Source organism: Carcharhinus amblyrhynchos, chromosome 3, assembly GCF_965287045.1.
Source record: "Carcharhinus amblyrhynchos chromosome 3, sCarAmb.v2.hapA, whole genome shotgun sequence".
NCBI lineage: Eukaryota > Metazoa > Chordata > Chondrichthyes > Carcharhiniformes > Carcharhinidae > Carcharhinus > Carcharhinus amblyrhynchos.
Genome location: NC_137326.1, coordinates 77,889,788 through 77,909,070, shown reverse-complemented (window position 1 = coordinate 77,909,070; position 19,283 = coordinate 77,889,788). Strand labels below are relative to the sequence as shown.

At 43.7% G+C, this 19,283-nt stretch overlaps 1 protein-coding gene across 1 annotated transcript in view; it reads left to right on the top strand.

Annotated features, from left to right (window-relative positions):
- espnla (espin like a) overlaps positions 1–19,283 on the top strand; it is a 68,493-nt gene that overhangs the window by 19,110 nt on the left and 30,100 nt on the right. The window contains exons 3-5 of the mRNA XM_080186358.1: positions 2,959–3,145; positions 4,859–5,041; positions 7,102–7,233. Of these exons, the coding sequence (XP_080042484.1) occupies positions 2,959–3,145; positions 4,859–5,041; positions 7,102–7,233 (502 nt within the window). The remainder of the gene's footprint in view (positions 1–2,958; positions 3,146–4,858; positions 5,042–7,101; positions 7,234–19,283) is intronic.

The following is a 19,283-nucleotide window of genomic DNA, read 5'->3' as shown; positions in this document are numbered from 1 at the left end:
TTTCTGTGTGTACTCTCAGATCATCTCTTTTGTTTTGAATGCTTTGTGCATTTGGATACAGAGCTTTTAGTTTTATCCTTTTATTCTTTTTATAACTTCCAGTCTCATCTGTTTATTTACTGGTTAAGTTTATACTCACACTCTCTCTCTCACACACTCTCTCTCACACACACTGTCTCTCTCTCACACTCTCTCTCACACACACACTCTCTCACACACACACTCTCTCACACACTCTCTCTCTCACACACACACTCTCTCTCTCACACACACTCTCTCTCACACACACTCTCTCACACACACTCTCTCTCTCACACACACTCTCTCACACACACACTCTCTCTCACACACACACTCTCTCTTTCACACATGGTCTGTAATGGTCTGTTTTTTATTCCCCATAACAATACCTTTCTCTTTTGCTATGCCTCTGTTCTTTGAACACTGGTCCCAGCATGGCTCAGGTTAGATTGATTCAACCGTACAAATCCCACTTTCTTCAATATTGATGCCAGTGCTCCATGAATCAGAACCCACTCTTCCCATGCCAGTCCTTAAGCCATGCACTCACCTCTCCAGTCGGATTTATCCCCTGCCATTTGCACTTGGCTCATGTAACAATCCAGAGATTATGACCTTTGAGGCTCTGCTTCTTAATTTGGTTCCAAGGCACTCATGTTGAATATGGAGAACAGCCTCCTTTGTTCTTCCTATGTCATTGATATATACATGGACCATGACCACTGGATTCTCCCTCTCCCACTGCAAATTCCTCTCTAGTCCCAAGCAGATGTCCTAAACCTTAGCAGTGGGCAGGCAACACAGCCGGATGGACTCTCAGAATCTTTATCTATATTTTCCTGCGGTAGCTGTTAGTATTGTTACTGTTTTACACTGATTCTAGGTCAATTAATTGTTTCTCCTCTCATTATTATCTCTTTTTGCCTGTCACCATCATTCTCTTTTCTCATTTAATCTACCCTGTTTTCCACGCTATCACACACTTTCCCTGTTGTTTTGCCCTCCTCTCCCCCTGCCTTTGTACTTGCTTCAAAGCTGTGACCTTTCTGATTTGTTCTGGCTCTGACAGTCCATTCGGCCAAAACGTTAACTTTGTCCCTTCACAGGTGCTGCCATTTCCAGTGTTTTATTGTTTTTATTTTATCATGAACACATTGTACAGCCTCAGGCAGCTTCAATATCCTAGTTCCTGATGTTGGAGAGCTTGGGAAGGAATTTGATCCAATGCATATTTGTGCAGTTCAGGGATAGTTTTGATTTTGAAACAACACCATTGAAGTCATCTTTGAAAAATCTGTAAAATATTTATTTTGTCTACTGTAAAGAATGAGGGGGTAGCTGAGTCCTGGGGTAGAATGAAGCTACAATGTTCCTTTGCTCATCCCATGTTTTGCAGGTTACAGGAGTGAGTGTGGGATAGTGTGTTGAACGGTGTCTTAAAGATATCGGGCCATGCCATCACTGGAAGAAAGGTTGTGTCATGTGATCTAATCTCAGCTGCCCTTTGGCCTATGTGCAGAACACATCACACACAGTTCTGTTGCTGATGTCTTCGACCTTTCTATCTATGTATATCGTTCTCAGGTGTCTTCTTTACATAAATGAACCCACAACATGTTTACCCGATCCCAACAAGTGTTGGTGCTTTTATATCAGTAGAAAAACAAAACACTATGCGATAACACTCATTGGGTACAGATTCCACAGGCACTGTCTCTCTGGGATACAGGTTCCACAGGCACTGACTCTCTCTGGAGTATAGTTCCACAGGCACTGACTCTCTCTGGGATACAGGTTCCACAGGCACTGACTCTCTCTGGGATACAGGTTCCACAGGCACTGACTCTCTCTGGGATATAGGTTCCACAGGCACTGACTCTCTCTGGAGTATAGTTCTGCAGACACTGACTCTCTCTGGAGTACAGTTCCACAGGTACTGATTCTCTGGAGTACAGTTCCAAAGGTACTGACTCTCTCTGGAGTACTGTTCCACAGGCACTGACTCTCTCTGGAGTATAGTTCTGCAGACACTGACTCTCTCTGGAGTACTGTTCCACAGGTACTGACTCTCTCTGGGATACAGGTTCCACAGGCACTGACTCTCTCTGGGATACAGGTTCCACAGGTACTGACTGTCTCTGGAGTACAGTTCCACAGATATTGACTATCTCTGGGATACAGGTTCCACAGGTACTGACTCTCTGGAGTACAGTTCCACAGGCACTGACTCTCTCTGGAGTACAGTTCCACAGGTACTGACTCTCTCTGAAGTACAGTTCCACATGTACTGACTCTCTCTGGGATACAGGTTCCACAGGTACTGACTCTCTCTGGAGTACAGCTCCACAGGCACTGGCTATCTCTGGGATACAGGTTCCACAGGTACTGACTGTCTCTGGAGTACAGTTCCACAGATATTGACTATCTCTGGGGTATAGTTCCACAGGCACTATCTCTCTCTTTGGGGTACAGTTTCCATACACACTGACTCTCTCTGGGCTATAGGTTCTACAGGTACTGACCTCTCTGGAGTATAGTTCCACAGATACTGACTCTCTTTGGGGTACAGGTTCCACAAGCGCTGACTCTCTGCACTGTGTCCATAGGGTTGGTAAGGGGTAGGTGCAGGGTTGTGGGTCAGAGGGCAGAGTTGAGCTTGGTCACAACTATGCTAGATACTCAATGTCCAGCAGATGGCATTGAATTGTAGTCAGGAAGTGGAACTCTGGCCAGGGCAATAGAAATCTCCCCCTTGGCTGTTTCCCCATCTGATACCCACAAACTCTGGCAGACCTAACTTCAGATGCATCAGTCTCAATGACACACGAGACAGTGGCTTCACTGACACTCAAGGGAGTGTCAGTGTTGTGTTCTCAGCTGTTACTGAAGTCTGGTCCAGGACTTGTACTGAAGCCTTTTCTTGCTTCTTCTCTGCAGGGTTCTGGATAAACAGACTCGAAATGGTGCCACCCCTCTCTACTTGGCTTGTCAGGCAGGTCACATTCCGATCGTGGAATTCCTGGTGAAGGACTGCAAAGCCAACTTCAATCTTCGGGCACATGATGGCATGACTGCTCTCCACGCAGCAGCACAGATGGGGCATTGTGCCTTGGTGGTGTGGCTGGTAAATCACTTCATCCTAAAACTCCATTGCTCTCTGGAAAGAAGGGGAGAGGGAGATCACTCCCTGGGTCGAAGTGGGGAAGGGTCCCTATTTTATCCATGCCTCTCATAATTTTTTAAACTTCTATCAGGTCACCTCTCAGCCTCCAATGTTCAAGTGAAAACAAACCAAGTTTGTCCAGTCTCTCCTCAGGCAACATCCTGGTAAATCTCTTCTGTACCCAGTCCAAAGCCGCCACATCCTTCTGGCATTGTGGAAACTAGTACTCAGTATTCCAAATGCGACCTAACACAAGTTTTATACAACTGCAACATGACTAGCTCATTTTTATGCTTTATGTCCCAACCAATGAAGGCAAATGTGCCATACGCCTCCTTGACCACCTTATCCACTTGTGTTGCCATTTTTAGGGAACTGTCTCCCTCCCCCTCCTCCCCTCCCCTCCCCTCCCATCTCCTCCCCTCCCACCTCCTCCCCTCCCCATCCTCGTCCTGTCCCCCTCCCCTGCCTCCCCTCTCCCTTCTCGTCCCCTCCCCCTCCGCCTCTCCTCTTCGTCTTCTTCCCCTCCTCCCCTTCCCCCTCCAATCCCTCTCTCCTCCCATTCTTTCTCCCCTCCCCTTGCTCAACCCCCTTGCCTCCCTCTCCACCCCTCCCTCTCCCCCTCTCACCCGCCTCCCCTCCGTCCCTCCCTCCATTCCCCTCCCTCTCCCCCTCCCACTCCTCTCCCTCCCCTCCTCCTCCCCTCCCCTCCTCCCCTTCACATTCCCTCCTCCCTTACCCTCCCCCTCCTCTCCCCTACCCACCCCCTCCTCTCCCTCCCCTTCCCTCCTCCCTCTCCCCTTCCGCCCTCCCCTCCTCCCCCTCTCCCCTCCCCCTTGCCACTGTCTCCCCCTCACCTCTCCTACCCATTCCTCCTGCTCCTATCCCCCTCATCCCCTCCTCCCTCCTCCCCCTCCGCCCTACCCCCTCCTCCCCCTCCTCTCCCTTCCCCCTCCTCCTCCTCATCTCACTCCCTCTCCTCCCCCTCCAATCCCTACATTCCTCCTCTGCTCCCCTCCCTCCCTTTCTCCCCTCCCCTGCCACAGTCCCCCCCTCCTCTCTCCTCTCCCCTCTCCCCTCTCCCCCTCTTCTCCTCTCCTCTCCCCTCTCCCCTCTCCCTCCGGTACTCCTGACTGTACTACATGTATAATGTTAATCCAGTTCTCTCAAACAGTCAGATTCAGTAATTTACTATTTCATACTGACTTCCTGAACTCTCCAATTTTCTCCTGTTTCTTTAATTCACTCCTTAAAATCAGCTCAGGTCAAACTTCGCTGACTACACTCCTTTGAAATATTGGAATTTTTTTTAACCCAATTCAATCAAATCAAGTCCAATTCAGAGTCTCAACAAGTGACTCATTCCTGATCCAAAGTTGACAAGACAGGGCTCTCACCTCCTGTCTTGGGCTTGATCTACATAATCCAAGTTGATTGGAGTAGGCATTCTATTCAAGACTCCAAGACTTGATCTCATTTGCATCTTAGTCAAAAGGCCGAGATGCCGCTTTTAAAATTGCTTCAAGCTAAAATGTAACCTAATGACTTCAACCAAGTACAGCAAGTCAATACTAAACTTTCCCTTAACCAGAAGGCCGACCTGTTAAAGATGCGTATCAGCATAGGCTTTTGCTTTACCTCACATTATTTCTGATGCAATATATGTGTGTGCAGAAGTCGTTCACAGACATTGACCTCTCAGCACAGGACAATGAGGGAGCAACTGCAATGCACTTTGCTGCCAGTGGAGGGCATGCTGAGACGTTGGATCAATTGATAAGGATGGGGACAAGAATCCTGAAGGACCACTGGGGTGGAACCCCCCTGCACGATGCTGCTGAGAATGGTGAGCTGGAGGTGAGTGTTCAGTCAGATCGAAAGCTCTGTGCTCATTAAGAAATTGGACTTCTTGCCCCTCCAATCTCAAGCCTGGAGCCAGATGCAGCCGTTCAACATTGCAGTTCATGTTCCCAATCTTTTTTATATTAACATGAGAAATGCCTTAATAAAAGTCAAGAAAAGTTAGAACTGCATTTGAATTGTGGGGTTAAACGATTTTATAGTTTCAAGTCTTTCTTTTAACGAAAAATAACATTGTACCCTAAATAAATGCAAATCAGTGGTTACAGCTGCACTCTGGTTATAAATAATACCTTAAAGGAACAGGTTTGACAGCTGTATCCATTATTGATTCTCTCATTGATACGCTATTCTGAATTATTCCATTATTGGTATGTTATTCTGAACAAGCAGTTAACAGTTCTTTTTAACATGAGAACCAATAGCCAGAAAAATACGTGCTTTTCGTTTTACAGATACTTTTCTGACAAAATTACAGTGAAAGAAAATCAGCAAAACACAATAATTCAAAATTAGACCTATTTCAATTATATTTCTCTAATTGTATATTCTACCATAGACACTTGGCAGTTTGCCAAGTATTTGGATTAGAAATGCCCGAATTTGTGTCTAGTGGCTCCCAATAGTTTTTATCTCAGGCAATTTTTCAAGAGGCTCTTCAAGTTTAAAAAAAAGAGTTGCCCTACCTTATGCTGTTGCTAATGAAATAGGATTTTTACACATGAAACATGCTCAGATATTCTGGGGAATGAAGGCCTAGTCTATTTTAACTCTCTTCATACGATAATCCTGCCATCCTAGGAATCAGTCTGTGAGCCTTCATCGCAGTCACTCTGTGGCAAGTAGGATTGGGAGGAATGGAAGTTCAGGAAGTGAACTGAAAGACCACTTGTGCAATAGACTGCAGAATTTTGTGAAGAATCTTTCCTATTTCAAGTCAATTTCTCTGAGATCTCTTTTTAAGAAAATTTGAAGGAAGCCTGTCCTAACCTATGAAATGGATCATCGTAGAATCCTACAGTGCAGAAGGAGGCCATTCAGCCCATCGAGTCTGCCTTGATCACAATCCCGCCCAGGCCCTTTCCCCATAACCCCATTCATTTACCTTAGCTAGTCTCCCTGACACTAAGGGACAATTTAGCATAGCCAATCCACAGGTCTTTGGACTGTGGGAGGAAACCAGAGCACCTGCCAGAAACCCATGCCAGGGAGAAAGTGCACACTCCACACGAACAGTGGCCCAAGCCAGGAATTGAACCTGGGTCCCTGGAGCTGTGAGGCAGCAGTGCTAACCACTGTGCCACTGTGCTGCCCATAACCTTAGTTTATAAAAGTAATGGGGATTAAAGAAGCGGAGGCCCATCACATTCTTGAATGAAGTTTATGGTCATGGTGAAGGTGAGGAAAAATATTACAAAGGAGGTAATGTCACAGATAGTTCCACCCTCTCTGAGCTATGGAATTGTAACCTTGGTCATTATAGAATTAATTCAGTCCAACGTGTCTGCATTGGCTCTCCAAACCAGCATCATGACTGGGTGCCATTCCCCTGTCTTTTCCCCATACCGCTGCATATTGTTTCTATTCAAATGATAATCCAATGCCCTCTTGAATGCCTCAATTGAATCTGCCTCCCCCACATTCCAGGCAATATGTCCCAAACCCGAACCATTCACTCTGTGAAAAATTTTTTCTCATCACATTTGCTGTTTCTTATTCATTGATGGGACACGGGCATCATTGGCAAGCATTTTTTGCCCATCTTTAATTGTCCTCAAGAAATGGGTGGTGAGCTGCTTTCTTAAATACAACTGAATGGCATGTTCAACCATTGCAGAGGGCAGTTAAAAGTCAACCACATTGCTGCAGGTATGGAATCACATGTAGACCAGACTGAGAAAGGAGGCAGATTTCCTTCACTAATCAATAATCTTATGTCCAATGAGTCTACCAGTTCAATCAAGCAGATACTGAAGAATAATGTGGAGTTGGTTGTCACTTGGATGCCATGGTCTTCCTCCATCCACCTCATCACACTTTACTCTTCTGAATTTCAGTGTTGCAAGATCCTCGTCATGAATCATGTGGATCCCATTGTTCGAGATGATGATGGCTATACTGCCGCAGAACTGGCAGATTACAATGGAAATGTGGAGTGTGCCAAGTACTTGAGGCATATTGAGAAAATGGTAAGGAGCATCCAGGCATTTGATTAAATGGGTAGACTCCATTTAAAATATCCTCCAACATAGATTAACCTGTATCTGCTCTTCCTGGATTGAAGCCACCGGATCTAATTGCTAAGAGTGTTGTAGTGACAGAGGGCATTTGGGCACTCTTTCAATTTTTAGGGCAAGTGTTCATAAATTAGATTCAGTGCCCTTGAATAATGCAATCGGGATACTGTTCCTGACCCCTACCCAATGGTTGAGAGAGACTGAGGGGGAGATCTTATGAAAGAAATTCTAAGTCCAGAATGGGCATGAAAACGAGAGAGTTTCTGATCTGATTTTTGGTGAGACAGATCAGTTATCTTATGCACTTAGAGCAGAAAATAAATCTCAAAATCAGTTTCTTGCCTGTAGGAGAGGGAGCAGGGCTTAAATTGCCAGAAAGCTGGCTGATAGCAGCAGATGGTGCCACTGCGAATACACAGGTCTCTGCTCTGAGCAGCAGAGAGACCTGTTGTACAACCTTTGCTGCTTTCAGGCGGCATCCATAACCTGAAGCAGGCCATACTCCGCCTTCTGCCCATAGCCACCGCGGGGCATGCAGCCTATCGTTAGTCCCCACCATCCAGAAATACTGACCTTCATGACTCCCCCCACCTGGAAAAATTGACCCCCATGACAAGACCTTCTCCCCTGAAATGACGGATTGAACTTAGTTTATATCTTTTCCCCATCGATTGAAAATGCAGAGTGGCAGTGGGCCACCTCCCTCCCCTGATCTCTAATGCAGAGGGGCACTGTGTCCCCAAGAGACACCAATCCCTTGCTGCTGATCTCCTGGGATGGCCTCAGTGGCCTCCAGGTGTACCAGTGAGGCCATTACGTTGGTGGGGGCCAGCTGTGATTCTCACTAGAGAGATCCTCTCCCAGCAGGGTCACAGAGGCAAGTGAATCTGGACAATAACGTCCCGGGCTCACTAATCACATTGAAATGGTATTAAAATTAAATGTTAATAATTTATCGAGAGAGAGGCTGACCTCACCAGATATCAGGTGCAGGTAAGATTGCAAGAGGCAAGAACCTAATTTCTTGGCTCTCTTATGATATGACCAGCTCGCCCCACCCATTGGCCAGCGTGGCATGGTGGTAAAATTGTCTCCTGACAGTGCTATGGGGACAGTGCCAGTGACCAGTGGGAACATCAGGATGTACTGCACTGGCTTCTCATCAGTGTTGGAGTGGATTCACTTTGGAGTGCCAATGTTGCTTCTTGGGACTGGATGGATGGAGCATGTGCACTGATCAAGATGGCTGGCAGTGCTGGTGTTTTAAGACTTTTTTTCGAAAATTGAATGAAGCAACACCAATTTACAAAAACAACACCCATATTTATATATCGCCTACTTAAAGAGTAAAACATTTCAGGTCTCATAACTGAAGCAGTATCAGAAAAATCTTGTTGCTGAGCCACAGTAAGGTACAATTCTAAAGGGTGGTGCAGGAACAGCAAGACTGGGAGATGGGGCATGTATCTAAGTCTTTGAAGGTGGTAGAACAACTTGAGAAGGCTAATTAGAAGGCATATAGTTTAAGAAGCACAAAAGCTAAAAAGTTATGCTAAACATTTGTGAAATATTGGTCAGGCCTCAGCTCAAACATTGTGGACAACTCTGGACACCACATTTTAGATTGGATGTTAAAGCCATATAGAAAGAGCTTTGTCGTTAGAGTGGATGGGAGGAAAGATGCACAAGAGGCCAGGGTTGGAGGATCATGGGACTGAAGGACAATGGTAGCAGAGAAGAGGAGGTAAAGCAAGTAGTGGTCAAGGTGAAGACATGGGATATCACTTCACAAATCGCAGTATCTGTGAGTGGTGATGATGTGGGTAGAAGCAAAGGTCCAGAGTCCACATTCTGAATAACTTTGTGTGGCAGAACAAAGTAGGTTGACATTGTGCATGGTGTTCAAGCTCTTATTAAAGCAGGCACCAATGAATTAATAATGGGAGGAAGTTGATGAGTTCTAACTGTGACAAGCTGCAGAAGAGGAGCTATATTTCATGTTCCTCATAACTGTAGATCAAGAGAATGTCGTGTTCAGTCAGCTTTGTTCAGGGTCTCCACTTCATATCATCATTTGATCTGTATATTCTCTTTGTTAATATTTCATTAACAACTCCTTTGGTAAATATGTTTCTCATATACCTGTTAAATAGGAAGAACATCTTTAATTTTGTTCACTTGCCATGTTTGCCTTGTCTCAGCTCAGGGCAAAAGGATCCAATGTTCTTCTAGAGTAGCACTTGTATCCTTTTCTGACTACAGTGGGATGGGATGATAAATTAGGTGGGAACATATTTCCTGGTTCCTTGCCCTCTGCAACCATATTTGTGATTCCCCATTTCAAATGATTTTGCATGTTAAGTACGTTTGGCCAAATGTGGTGGTTACAGAGTACGAAGGAACATGAATCCATTCAACGCCTCAAGTATATTTCACCATGCAGTTAGACCATGGTGATCTGTATCTTAGTTCATCCACTGGCCTTCAGTCCATATTCCTTATTACCCTTGCCTATCAAAAATCTATCAATCCTTATTTCTCAATTTTCAATTGATCCCCAGCAAGAACAACTTTTTGGTAGAGAGATCCACTACATTTTGAATGAAGAGATGCCATCTGACCTCTTCCTAAACAGCCTAGATCTAATTGCAAGGTGATATCTCATTTATCTGGCAGAGAATCTAAGAACATAAGAACGTAAGAAATAGGAGCAGGAGTAGGCCATCTAGCCCTTCGAGCCTGCCCCACCATTCAATAAGATCATGGCTGATCTGAAGTGGATCAGTTCCACTTTCCCGCTTTCTCCCCATAACCCTTAATTCCCATGTCTATCAGAAATCTATCTACTCGTGACTTAAATATATTCAGCGAGGTAGCCTCCACCACTTCAATGGGCAGAGAATTCTAGAGATTCACCACCCTTTGAGTGAAGAAGTTCCTCTTCAACTCCGTTCTAAACTGCACCCCCCCGCCCTTATTTTGAGACTGTGCCCTCTAGTTCTGTTTTCCTTTCTAAGCGGGAAGAATCTCTCCACCTCCACCCTATCTAACCTCTTCATTATCTTATATGTCTCTACAAGATCCCCCCTCAGCCTTCTAAACTCCAACGAGTATAGGCCCAGTCTATTCAATCTCTCTTCATAAACTAACCCCCTCATCTCCATTATCAGCCTGGTGAACCTTCTCTGTACTCCCTCCAAGGCCAGTATATCCTTTTGCAAATAAGGGGACCAAAACTGCGCACAGTACTCCAGTTGCAGCCTCACCAGTGCCCTGTACAGTTGCAGCAAGACCTCCCTGCTTTTATATTCTATCCCCCTTGCTATAAAGGCCAACATTCCATTCGCCTTCTTGATCACCTGCTGCACCTGCAGACTGGGTTTTTGTGATTTGTGCACAAGGACCCCCAGGTCCTTCTGCACCGTAGCATGCTGCAGCTTTTCGCCTTTTAAATAATAATCCCTCCTACTATTATTTCTACCAAAGTGGATAACCTCACATTTGCTAATGTTATACTCCATCTGCCAGGTCCTCGCCCACTCACTCAGCCTATCCAGATCTCTCTGCAGACTTTCCGCACCCTCCATGCAATTCTAGAACAATAGTTTCTCCATCTACCCTCTTAAATACCTTCATTGTCATAACAATTGAAGTGTTAGTGAGGGAACACTTGGGGATCAGTGACCATGATTCTATTAGTTTTAAGATAGGTATGGAGAATGATAGATCTGTTCCAAAAGTTAAAATTCTAAATTGGGGCAAGGCCAATTTTGATGATATCAGACAGGAACTTTCCAAAGTTAATGGGGGGAATCTGTGGGAAGGCAAAGGGGCGTCTGGTAAGTGGCATGCCTTCAAAAGTGTATTAACCAGGGTTCAGAGTAAATACATTCCTCTTAGAGTGAAGGGCAAGGCTGGCAGAAATCGGGAACCCTGGATGACTTGGGATATTGAGGCCCTGGTCAAGAAGAAGAAAGAGGTACATGACATGCATAGGCAGCTGGGATCAAGTGAATCTCTTGAAGAGTATAGGGGATGTAGGAATAGACTTAACAGAGAAATCAGGAGGGCAAAAAGGGGAAATGAAATGGTTTTGACAGATAAAGCAAAGGAGAATCCAAAAAGCTTCTACAATACATAAAGGGCAGAAGTGTAATAAGAACCTCTTAAGGATCAATGAGGTCATCTATGTCCGGATCCACAAGACATGGGTGAGATCCTAAATGAATATTTCTCATCAATATTTACTGTTGAGAAAGACATGGATGTTAGGGAACTTGGGGAAATAAATAGTGATGTCTTGAGGAGTGTACATATTACAGAGAAAGAGGTGCTGGAAGTCTTAACGCGCATCAAGGTACATAAATCTGCAGGACCTGATGAGATATATCCCATGAGTTGTGGGAGACTAGGGAGGAAATTACAGGTCCCTGGCCGAGATATTTGAATCATCGATAGTCATAGTTGAGGTGCCTAAAGTTTGGAGAGTGGCAAATGTTATGCCTTTGTTTAAGAAGGGCTGCAGGGAAAAGCTTAGGAACTACAGAGTAGTGGTGGGTAAATTATTGGAAGGTATTTTGAGAGACAGGATCTAGAGGCAAGGACTGATTAGGACAGTGAGCATGGCTTTATGAGTGGAAAATCATGTCTCACAAATTTAATAGAGTTTTTTGAAGAGGTAACCAAGAAGATAGATGAGGGCAGTGCAGTTGATGTTGTCTACATGGACTTTAGCAAGGCCTTTGACAAGGTACTGCATGGTAGGTTGTTGCACAAAGTTAAATCTAACGGGATCCAGGATGAGGTATCTAAATGGATACAAAATTGGCTTCTTGACAGAAGAGGCCTGTAACCAGCGGGGTGCCTAAGGGATCAGTGCTGGGCCCACTGTTATTTGTCATTTATACTGATGATTTGGATGAGAATATAGGGGGCATGGTTAGTAAGTTTGCAGATGACACCAAGATTGGTGGCATAGTAGACGGTAAAGAAAGTTATCTCCAATTGCAACTAGATCTTGATCAATTGGGACAGTGAGCAGACGAATGGCAGATGGAGTTTAATTTAGACAAATGCGAGGTGATGCGTTTTGGTAGATTGAACCAGGGCAGGACTTACTCAGTTAATGTTAGGGCGTTGGGGAGAGTTACAGAACAAAGAAATCTAGGGTTACATGTTCATAGCTCCTTGAAAGTGGAGTCACAGGTGGACAGAGTGGTGAAGAAGGCATTTGGCATGCTTGGTTTCATCAGCCAGAACATTGAATATAGGAGTTGGGACATCTTATTAAAGTTGTACAAGACACTGGTAAGGCCACACTTGGAATACTGTGTGCAATTCTGGTCACCCCATTACAGAAAGGATATTATTGAACTAGAAAGAGCACAGAAAAGATTTACTAGGATCTACTGGGACTTGATAGATTGAGTTATAAGGACAGCCTGAATAGATTGGGACATTTTTCCTCTGGAGTGTAGGAGGCTGCGGGATGATCTAGAGGTCTATAAAATAGTGAGGGGCATAGACAAGGTAGATAGTCAATATCTTTTCCCAAAGGTAGGGGAGTGTAAAACTAGAAGGCATAGGTTTAAGGTGAGAGGCAAGAGATACAAAAGTGTCCAGAGGAGCAAATTTTTTCACACAAACAGTGGTAAGTGTCTGGAACAAGCTGCCAGAGGTAGTAGTAGAGGCAGGTGCAATTTTATCTTTTAAAAAGCATTTAGATAGTTACATGAGTATGATGTGTATAGAGGGATATGGGCCAAATGCAGGTAATTGGAATTAATTTAGGGGTTTTAAAACAAAAGAAGGGCAGCATGGACAATTTGGGTCGAAGGTCTGTTTCTATGCTGTAAACCTCTATGACTCTATGACTATGACTTTATAATTAGGTCACTATAGACCAGTTAGCTTAACTTCTGTAATAGGGAAAATGCTTGAATCCATCATCAAGGAAGAAATAGTGAGACATCTAGATATACATTGTCCCATTGGTAAGACGCAGCATGGGTTCATGAAGGAAAGGTCATATTTGACCAATTTGGTGGAACTCTTTGAAAACATTACATGTGCAATGGACAAGGGGAACCTGTGGATGTGGTGTATCTGAATTTCCAGAAGGCATTTGACAAGGTGCTGCACCAAAGACTGCTACATAAGATAAAGGTGCACGGTGTTATGGGTTATGTATTAACATGGATAGAGGATTGGTTAATGAATAGAAAGAGTGGGGGGTAAATGGGTGTTTTAATGGTTGGTAATCAGTGACTAGTGGTGTGCTCAGGGATCAGTGTTGGGACCACAATTCTTTACAATTTACATAGATGATTTGGAGTTGGAGACCAAGTGTAGTGTGTCAACATTCGCAGATGACACTAAGATGGGTGACAGAGCAAAATGTGCAGAGGACGCTGAAAGCCTGCGACGGGATATAGATAGTCTAAGTGAGTGGGCGAGGGTCTGGCAGATGGAGTACAGTGCTGGTAAGTGTGAAGTCATTCATTTTGGTAGGAATAACAGCGAAACGGACTATTATTTAAAGGGTAAAAAATTGCAGCTTTCTGCTGTGCAGAGGGACCTGGGTATCCTTGTGCAGGAATCACAAAGAGTTGGTTTGCAGGTGCAGCAGATAATTAAGAAGGCAAATGGAATTTTGTCCTTCATTGCTAGAGGGATGGAGTTTAAAAACAGTGAGGTTACGTTGCAGCTGTATAAGGTGTTGGTGAGCACACAAACCTGGAGTACTGTGTACAGTTTTGGTCTCCTTACTTGAGACAGGATATACTGGCACTGGAAGGCGTACAGAGGAGATTCACTAGGTTGATTCCAGAGTTGAGAGGGTTGGCTTATGAGGAGAGGCTGAGTAGACTGGGACTATACTCATCGAAATTCAGAGGAATGAGGGGAGATCTTATAAAAACATATAAGATTATGAAGGGAATAGATATCATAGAAGCAGGGAAGTTGTTTCCACTGGTGTGTGAAACTAGAACTAGGGAGCATAGCCTCAAAATAAGGGGAAGCAGATTTAGGACTGAGTTGAGGAGGAACTTCTTCAAACAAAGGGTTGTGAATCTCTGGAACCTCCTGCCCAGTGAAGCAGTTGGGGCTATCTTATTGAATGTTTTAAGGCAAGGATTTTTGAACAGCAAAGGAATTAGGGGTTATGGTGAATGGGTGGGTAAGTGGAGCTGAGTCCACAAAAAGATCAGCCAAGATCTTATTGAATGATGGAGCAGGCTCGAGGGGCCAGATGGCCTACTCCTGCTCCTAGGTCTTATGTTCTTGCTTCTTAATCTTTGACATTCAATTGAAAAGATATTAACACTTTTACATTCCAGTGGTGCTTTTTGAATTCATGTTTTTCTGCATCGTTTATTCAGGACTGTGAATTACTATTGCAGTAATTTAACCATTACACTGACAGAAGTCTAAGAGTAATAACCTGAATATTTTATATCAAGTTTCTCCAAACTAACCACATAGGAACACTGGACAATAGGAATCCTCGACATTATTGGTATGCAAAGTTGACGTGGTATGTGGAATAACATACAGCCGCTCTTGCCCTGCAATCTTTAGGTGCTTTTTCACATGTTTTGTTCCCATTGGAGACTGATAGATTTTTAAAAATAATTTTGTATTTCCAGTGTCCAGTTTAAAGGAATTGCATGACCAGCTTTCACATTTTAAACTTTTACTGCAACAAACCAAGAGCAACGTTGACTAAATATTATTTCAGTAGGGAATTCATATTCTAAACTACAGAAAAGATCTGCCATTTAACACCTAAATCAATTGAAAGTTCAACTGCACAGTTAGACTTTACTCTGTCCCTTAAGTGGATACTGTATTCTCCCGAATTCACTCCAAAGATTAGCTCCCCAGGACTTGCTTTCCTTCTTTTCTTTTCTCAGCCAGGCAACTTATGAGGAGACTCTGAGTAGACTGGTACTATACTCATTGGAATTTAGAAGAATGAGGAGGGAATTTTATAGAAACATATAAAATTATGAAGGGAATAGATAAGATAGAAGCAGTGAGGTTGTTTCTACTGGCCAGTGAAACCAGAACTAGGGGGGCATAGCCTCAAAATAAGAGGGAGCAGATTTAGGCCTGAGTTGAGGAGGAACTTCTTCACCCAAAGGATTGTGAATCTGTTGAATTCCTTGCCTAGTGAAGCAATTGAGGCTACCTTGTTGAATGTTTTTAAGGGAACAATAGATACATTTTTGAACATAAAGGAATTAAGGGCTTTGACAACAGGTCATCTGGACTCGAAACGTCAGCTCTTTTCTCTCCTTATAGTTGTTGCCAGACCTGCTGAGATTTTCCAGCATTTTTTGTTTGGGTTAAGGAATTAAGGGTTATGATGAACAGGCAGGGAAGTGGAGCTGAGTCCATGAAAAGATCAGCCACAATCTTATTGAGTGGCAGAGCAGTCTCAAGGGGCCAAATGGCCTACTCCTGCTCCTAGTTCTTATATTCTTATGTTCTAAGTCCTATCCCCCCAAACTGACGTCCATGGTGAGGGACAAATTAAGGGTTCTTCTCTCCAGCTAAAGCTTGGTGAAGCTTCCAGTCTTGTTTAAATCCTCAGGCACTAGGTCTCTTCAATCTCAAGATGTGCTCACATCAGCAATATTGTATGGTGAGTTACAGAGATTTACTGTCTCCATCTCTCTGCTTTCCCTCTCTCTTAGATCCTTGCAGACTGATCCTCTTGTGAAGATGAATGATGTTTTAAGAAAGCTTCCTATAAGCCTATAATGGCTTCCTATGGAGTCTTCCCTTGCCCCCTCTCAAAACCATTTTTAATGGGAATGTGAATCACATCGGCCTTGTATCCAGATAGAAATGCTAATTAGCTGTACTTTAAGCTCCCAACTTAATTCTATATCGAAACTAAATGGAAAGTTTAAAGTATAACATGACATTCCTGTTACCTTTCTGAGATTTTGGAGACTAACAGATTCTTTACTGTCAGCACAAATGCCTTGTTTACAGGTATGAATGCCTGGCACCTTCTGCCCAGCAAAACAGTCTGGACTCTCCTTAATAAGTGATACCACTGCAGTACTGACGGGTACATTAAACCTTAGCTCTATCTGCCCTCTATTAGTGAATGTAAATAATTCCATGTATAAAGAATAGCAGCAAGGTTTTTCCTGGTGACCTGATCCATATTTATCCCTCAACCAATATTGTTGAAAAACCCAGATTAGTGGTCATTATCTTATTGTGCTTTGTGAAAGTTAATTGCCATGGTTCCTGTATTGTTTCAATAACTATGCCTCTTTGATTGTAAAGCTCTACGGGGATCCTGAGCTTGTAAAATTTGCAGTGATAAACACAAACTTGTTTCTTTTAAAGTAAAATTACAATGTCTTTGTCTCTCTGAGGAGTCAGTGATCTGACACCAGAGGCTTACAGCAAGGATTTTCTTTCTTATCTCTAGGTAGGCTCCGTCATGCTCAGAAATCTCACTAGGAGCCCTGTAAACAATTGTTAAAATGAAGCTGATGTGATAAATTAGCCAGGTTTAGAGGCACAAGTGTGGGATTGGTGAAATTTGGGAAGCTACAATCTGACCAAACTGAAGGAATGAGCTACCCTGGAGACATTTTGAATGAGGAAGTTGGCACTGGCACCAAATGGGCCAATGGTGTTTTAAGGCCTAGTGCTCAGCTCTTTTAATCCTCTTCCTGAAGCTGACTTTGTCTCCCTTTTTTTTCTGAAAGGTTTCCTTTTTATCTGATCCATTTTTCTCTCCCCTGAGAACTGCTCATCACCTGCCCACAATTGAGCAGTTCTCCCGAGCCCCAGAACTCTCCATTATCATTGTCGGAATTTAATCACTGACTCCATGGAACTATGAAAAACTCCCAGATCCCATGTTTCTAAATTGGGTTGACATTTTTAATTGTGTCACACAAGGACAATTTCAGGGGCAGTAGCATGAAAGGATGGATGAAGGATATTGCACGAGGGATGTAACACATACTAAGGCTTCACTGGACTTTTCCGAAGGTAGGATTGGCATCAATTAACCAAATAAGCCTGGTGACAAAGTCAGAGTCAGGTGTTTTTGGTCAGAGTTGAGTTTTTAATTGAAGAAAGTTCTTTTCTTGTACTTCCCTCAGAGATCCTGACAAGCTATTATGGGCCGGATTTTCCTCCACTATTCGGTGACACAAACAAACACAAAGTTGGGTCAGTATAGGCAGTTAGAATCAGGTGAATTCATAATGGGCAATAATGAAATGGCAAATCAGCTGAACAAATACTTTGGATCTGCCTTCTCTAAGGAGGACACAAATAATCCTCTAGAAATGCGAGGAGATAGAGGGTCTAGCACGAAGGAGGAACTGAAGGAAATTTTTATTAATCAGGAATTTGTATTGGGTGAACTGTTGGCATTAAAACCCAAGAAATCCCCAGGGCCTGATGCTTAAGGAAGTGGCCCTAGAAATAGTGGACGCATTTGCCAGCATTCTATAGACTTTTGAAGAGTTCCAATAGATTGGAGGATAGCTAATGTAACCCCACTTTTTAAGGAGGGAGAGTGAAAACGGGGAATTATAGACTGGTTAGCCTGACATTAGTGGTGGGAAAATGTTGGAGTCAATCATTAAGGATGTAGTAGCTGAGCATTTGGAAAGCGGTGACAGGATCGGTCCAAGTCAGCATGGATTCACTAAAGAGAAAATTGTGCTTGACAAATCTTCTGGAATTTTTTTGAGGATGTGACCAGCAGAGTGGGCAAGGGTGAACCTGACGTTTCTGGCCTTCCTAAAGGCTTTTGGCAAGGTCCCACACAGATTACTGAACAAAATTAAAGGTCATGGTATTGGGGGTAATGTATTGATGTGGATAGAGAACTAGTTGGCGGACAGGAAGCAGAGAGTAAATATAAAGGACCCTTTCAGAGTGGCAGGCAGTGACTAGTGGGGTACAGCAAGGTTTAGCACTGGGACCCCAGCCATTCACAATATACTCTAATGATTTGGACAAAGGAATTGAATGCAATATCTCCAAATTTGCAGGTGACACTAAATTGGGTGGCAGTGTATGCTGTGAGATGGATGCTAAGAAGGGTATTGGGAAAAGTTTTCAATAAGCAGTAATCATACCTCGGTTAACCTCATCAGCTACGACGCTGCAGGATGATTTGGACAAGCTGACTGAGTGGGCAAATACTTGGCAAATGCAATATAATTTGGATAAATGTGAGGTTATCCACTTTGGTGGCAAAAACAGGAAGGAAGATTATTATCTGAATGGTGGCAGTTTAGGAAAAGGGGAAGTGCAATGTGTCCTGGGTGTTATGGTGGAACAATCACTGAAGGTTGGCATTCAGGTATAGCAGACAGTGGAAAGCTAATGGCATGCTGGTCTTCATAGCAAGAGGATTTGAGTATAGGAGTAAGGATGTCTTGCTGTAATTACACAGAACTTTGGCGAGGCCACCCTTGAGTGTTGTGTGCAGTTTTGGTCTCCTAATCTGAGGAAGGATCTTCTTGCTATTGAAGGAGTTGAGTGAAGGTTCACCAGACTGATTACTGGAATGGCAGGACTAACATATGAAGAGAAACTGGATCGACTGGACTTCTACTCACTAGAATTTAGAAGAATGAGAGGGTATCTCATAGAAACATATGAAATCCTGATGGGACTGGACGAGCTAGATATGGAAAGAATGTTCCTGATGCTGGGGAAGTCCAGAACTAGGGGTCACAGTCTAAAAATAAAAGGTAAGCCATTCAGGACTGAGATGAGGAAGAATGTCTTCACTCAGAGATGTGAACCTGTGGAATTCTCTACCACAGAAAGCTGTTGGGGCCAGTTCATTAGATGTGTTCAAGAGGGAGCTGGACGTGGCCCTTACAGCTAAAAGGATCAAGGGGTATGGAGAAAAAGTGGAAGTGGGGTACTGAAAGTGTGTGATCAGCCATGATCATATTGAATGGTGGTGCAGGCCTACTCCTATACCTATTTTCTAC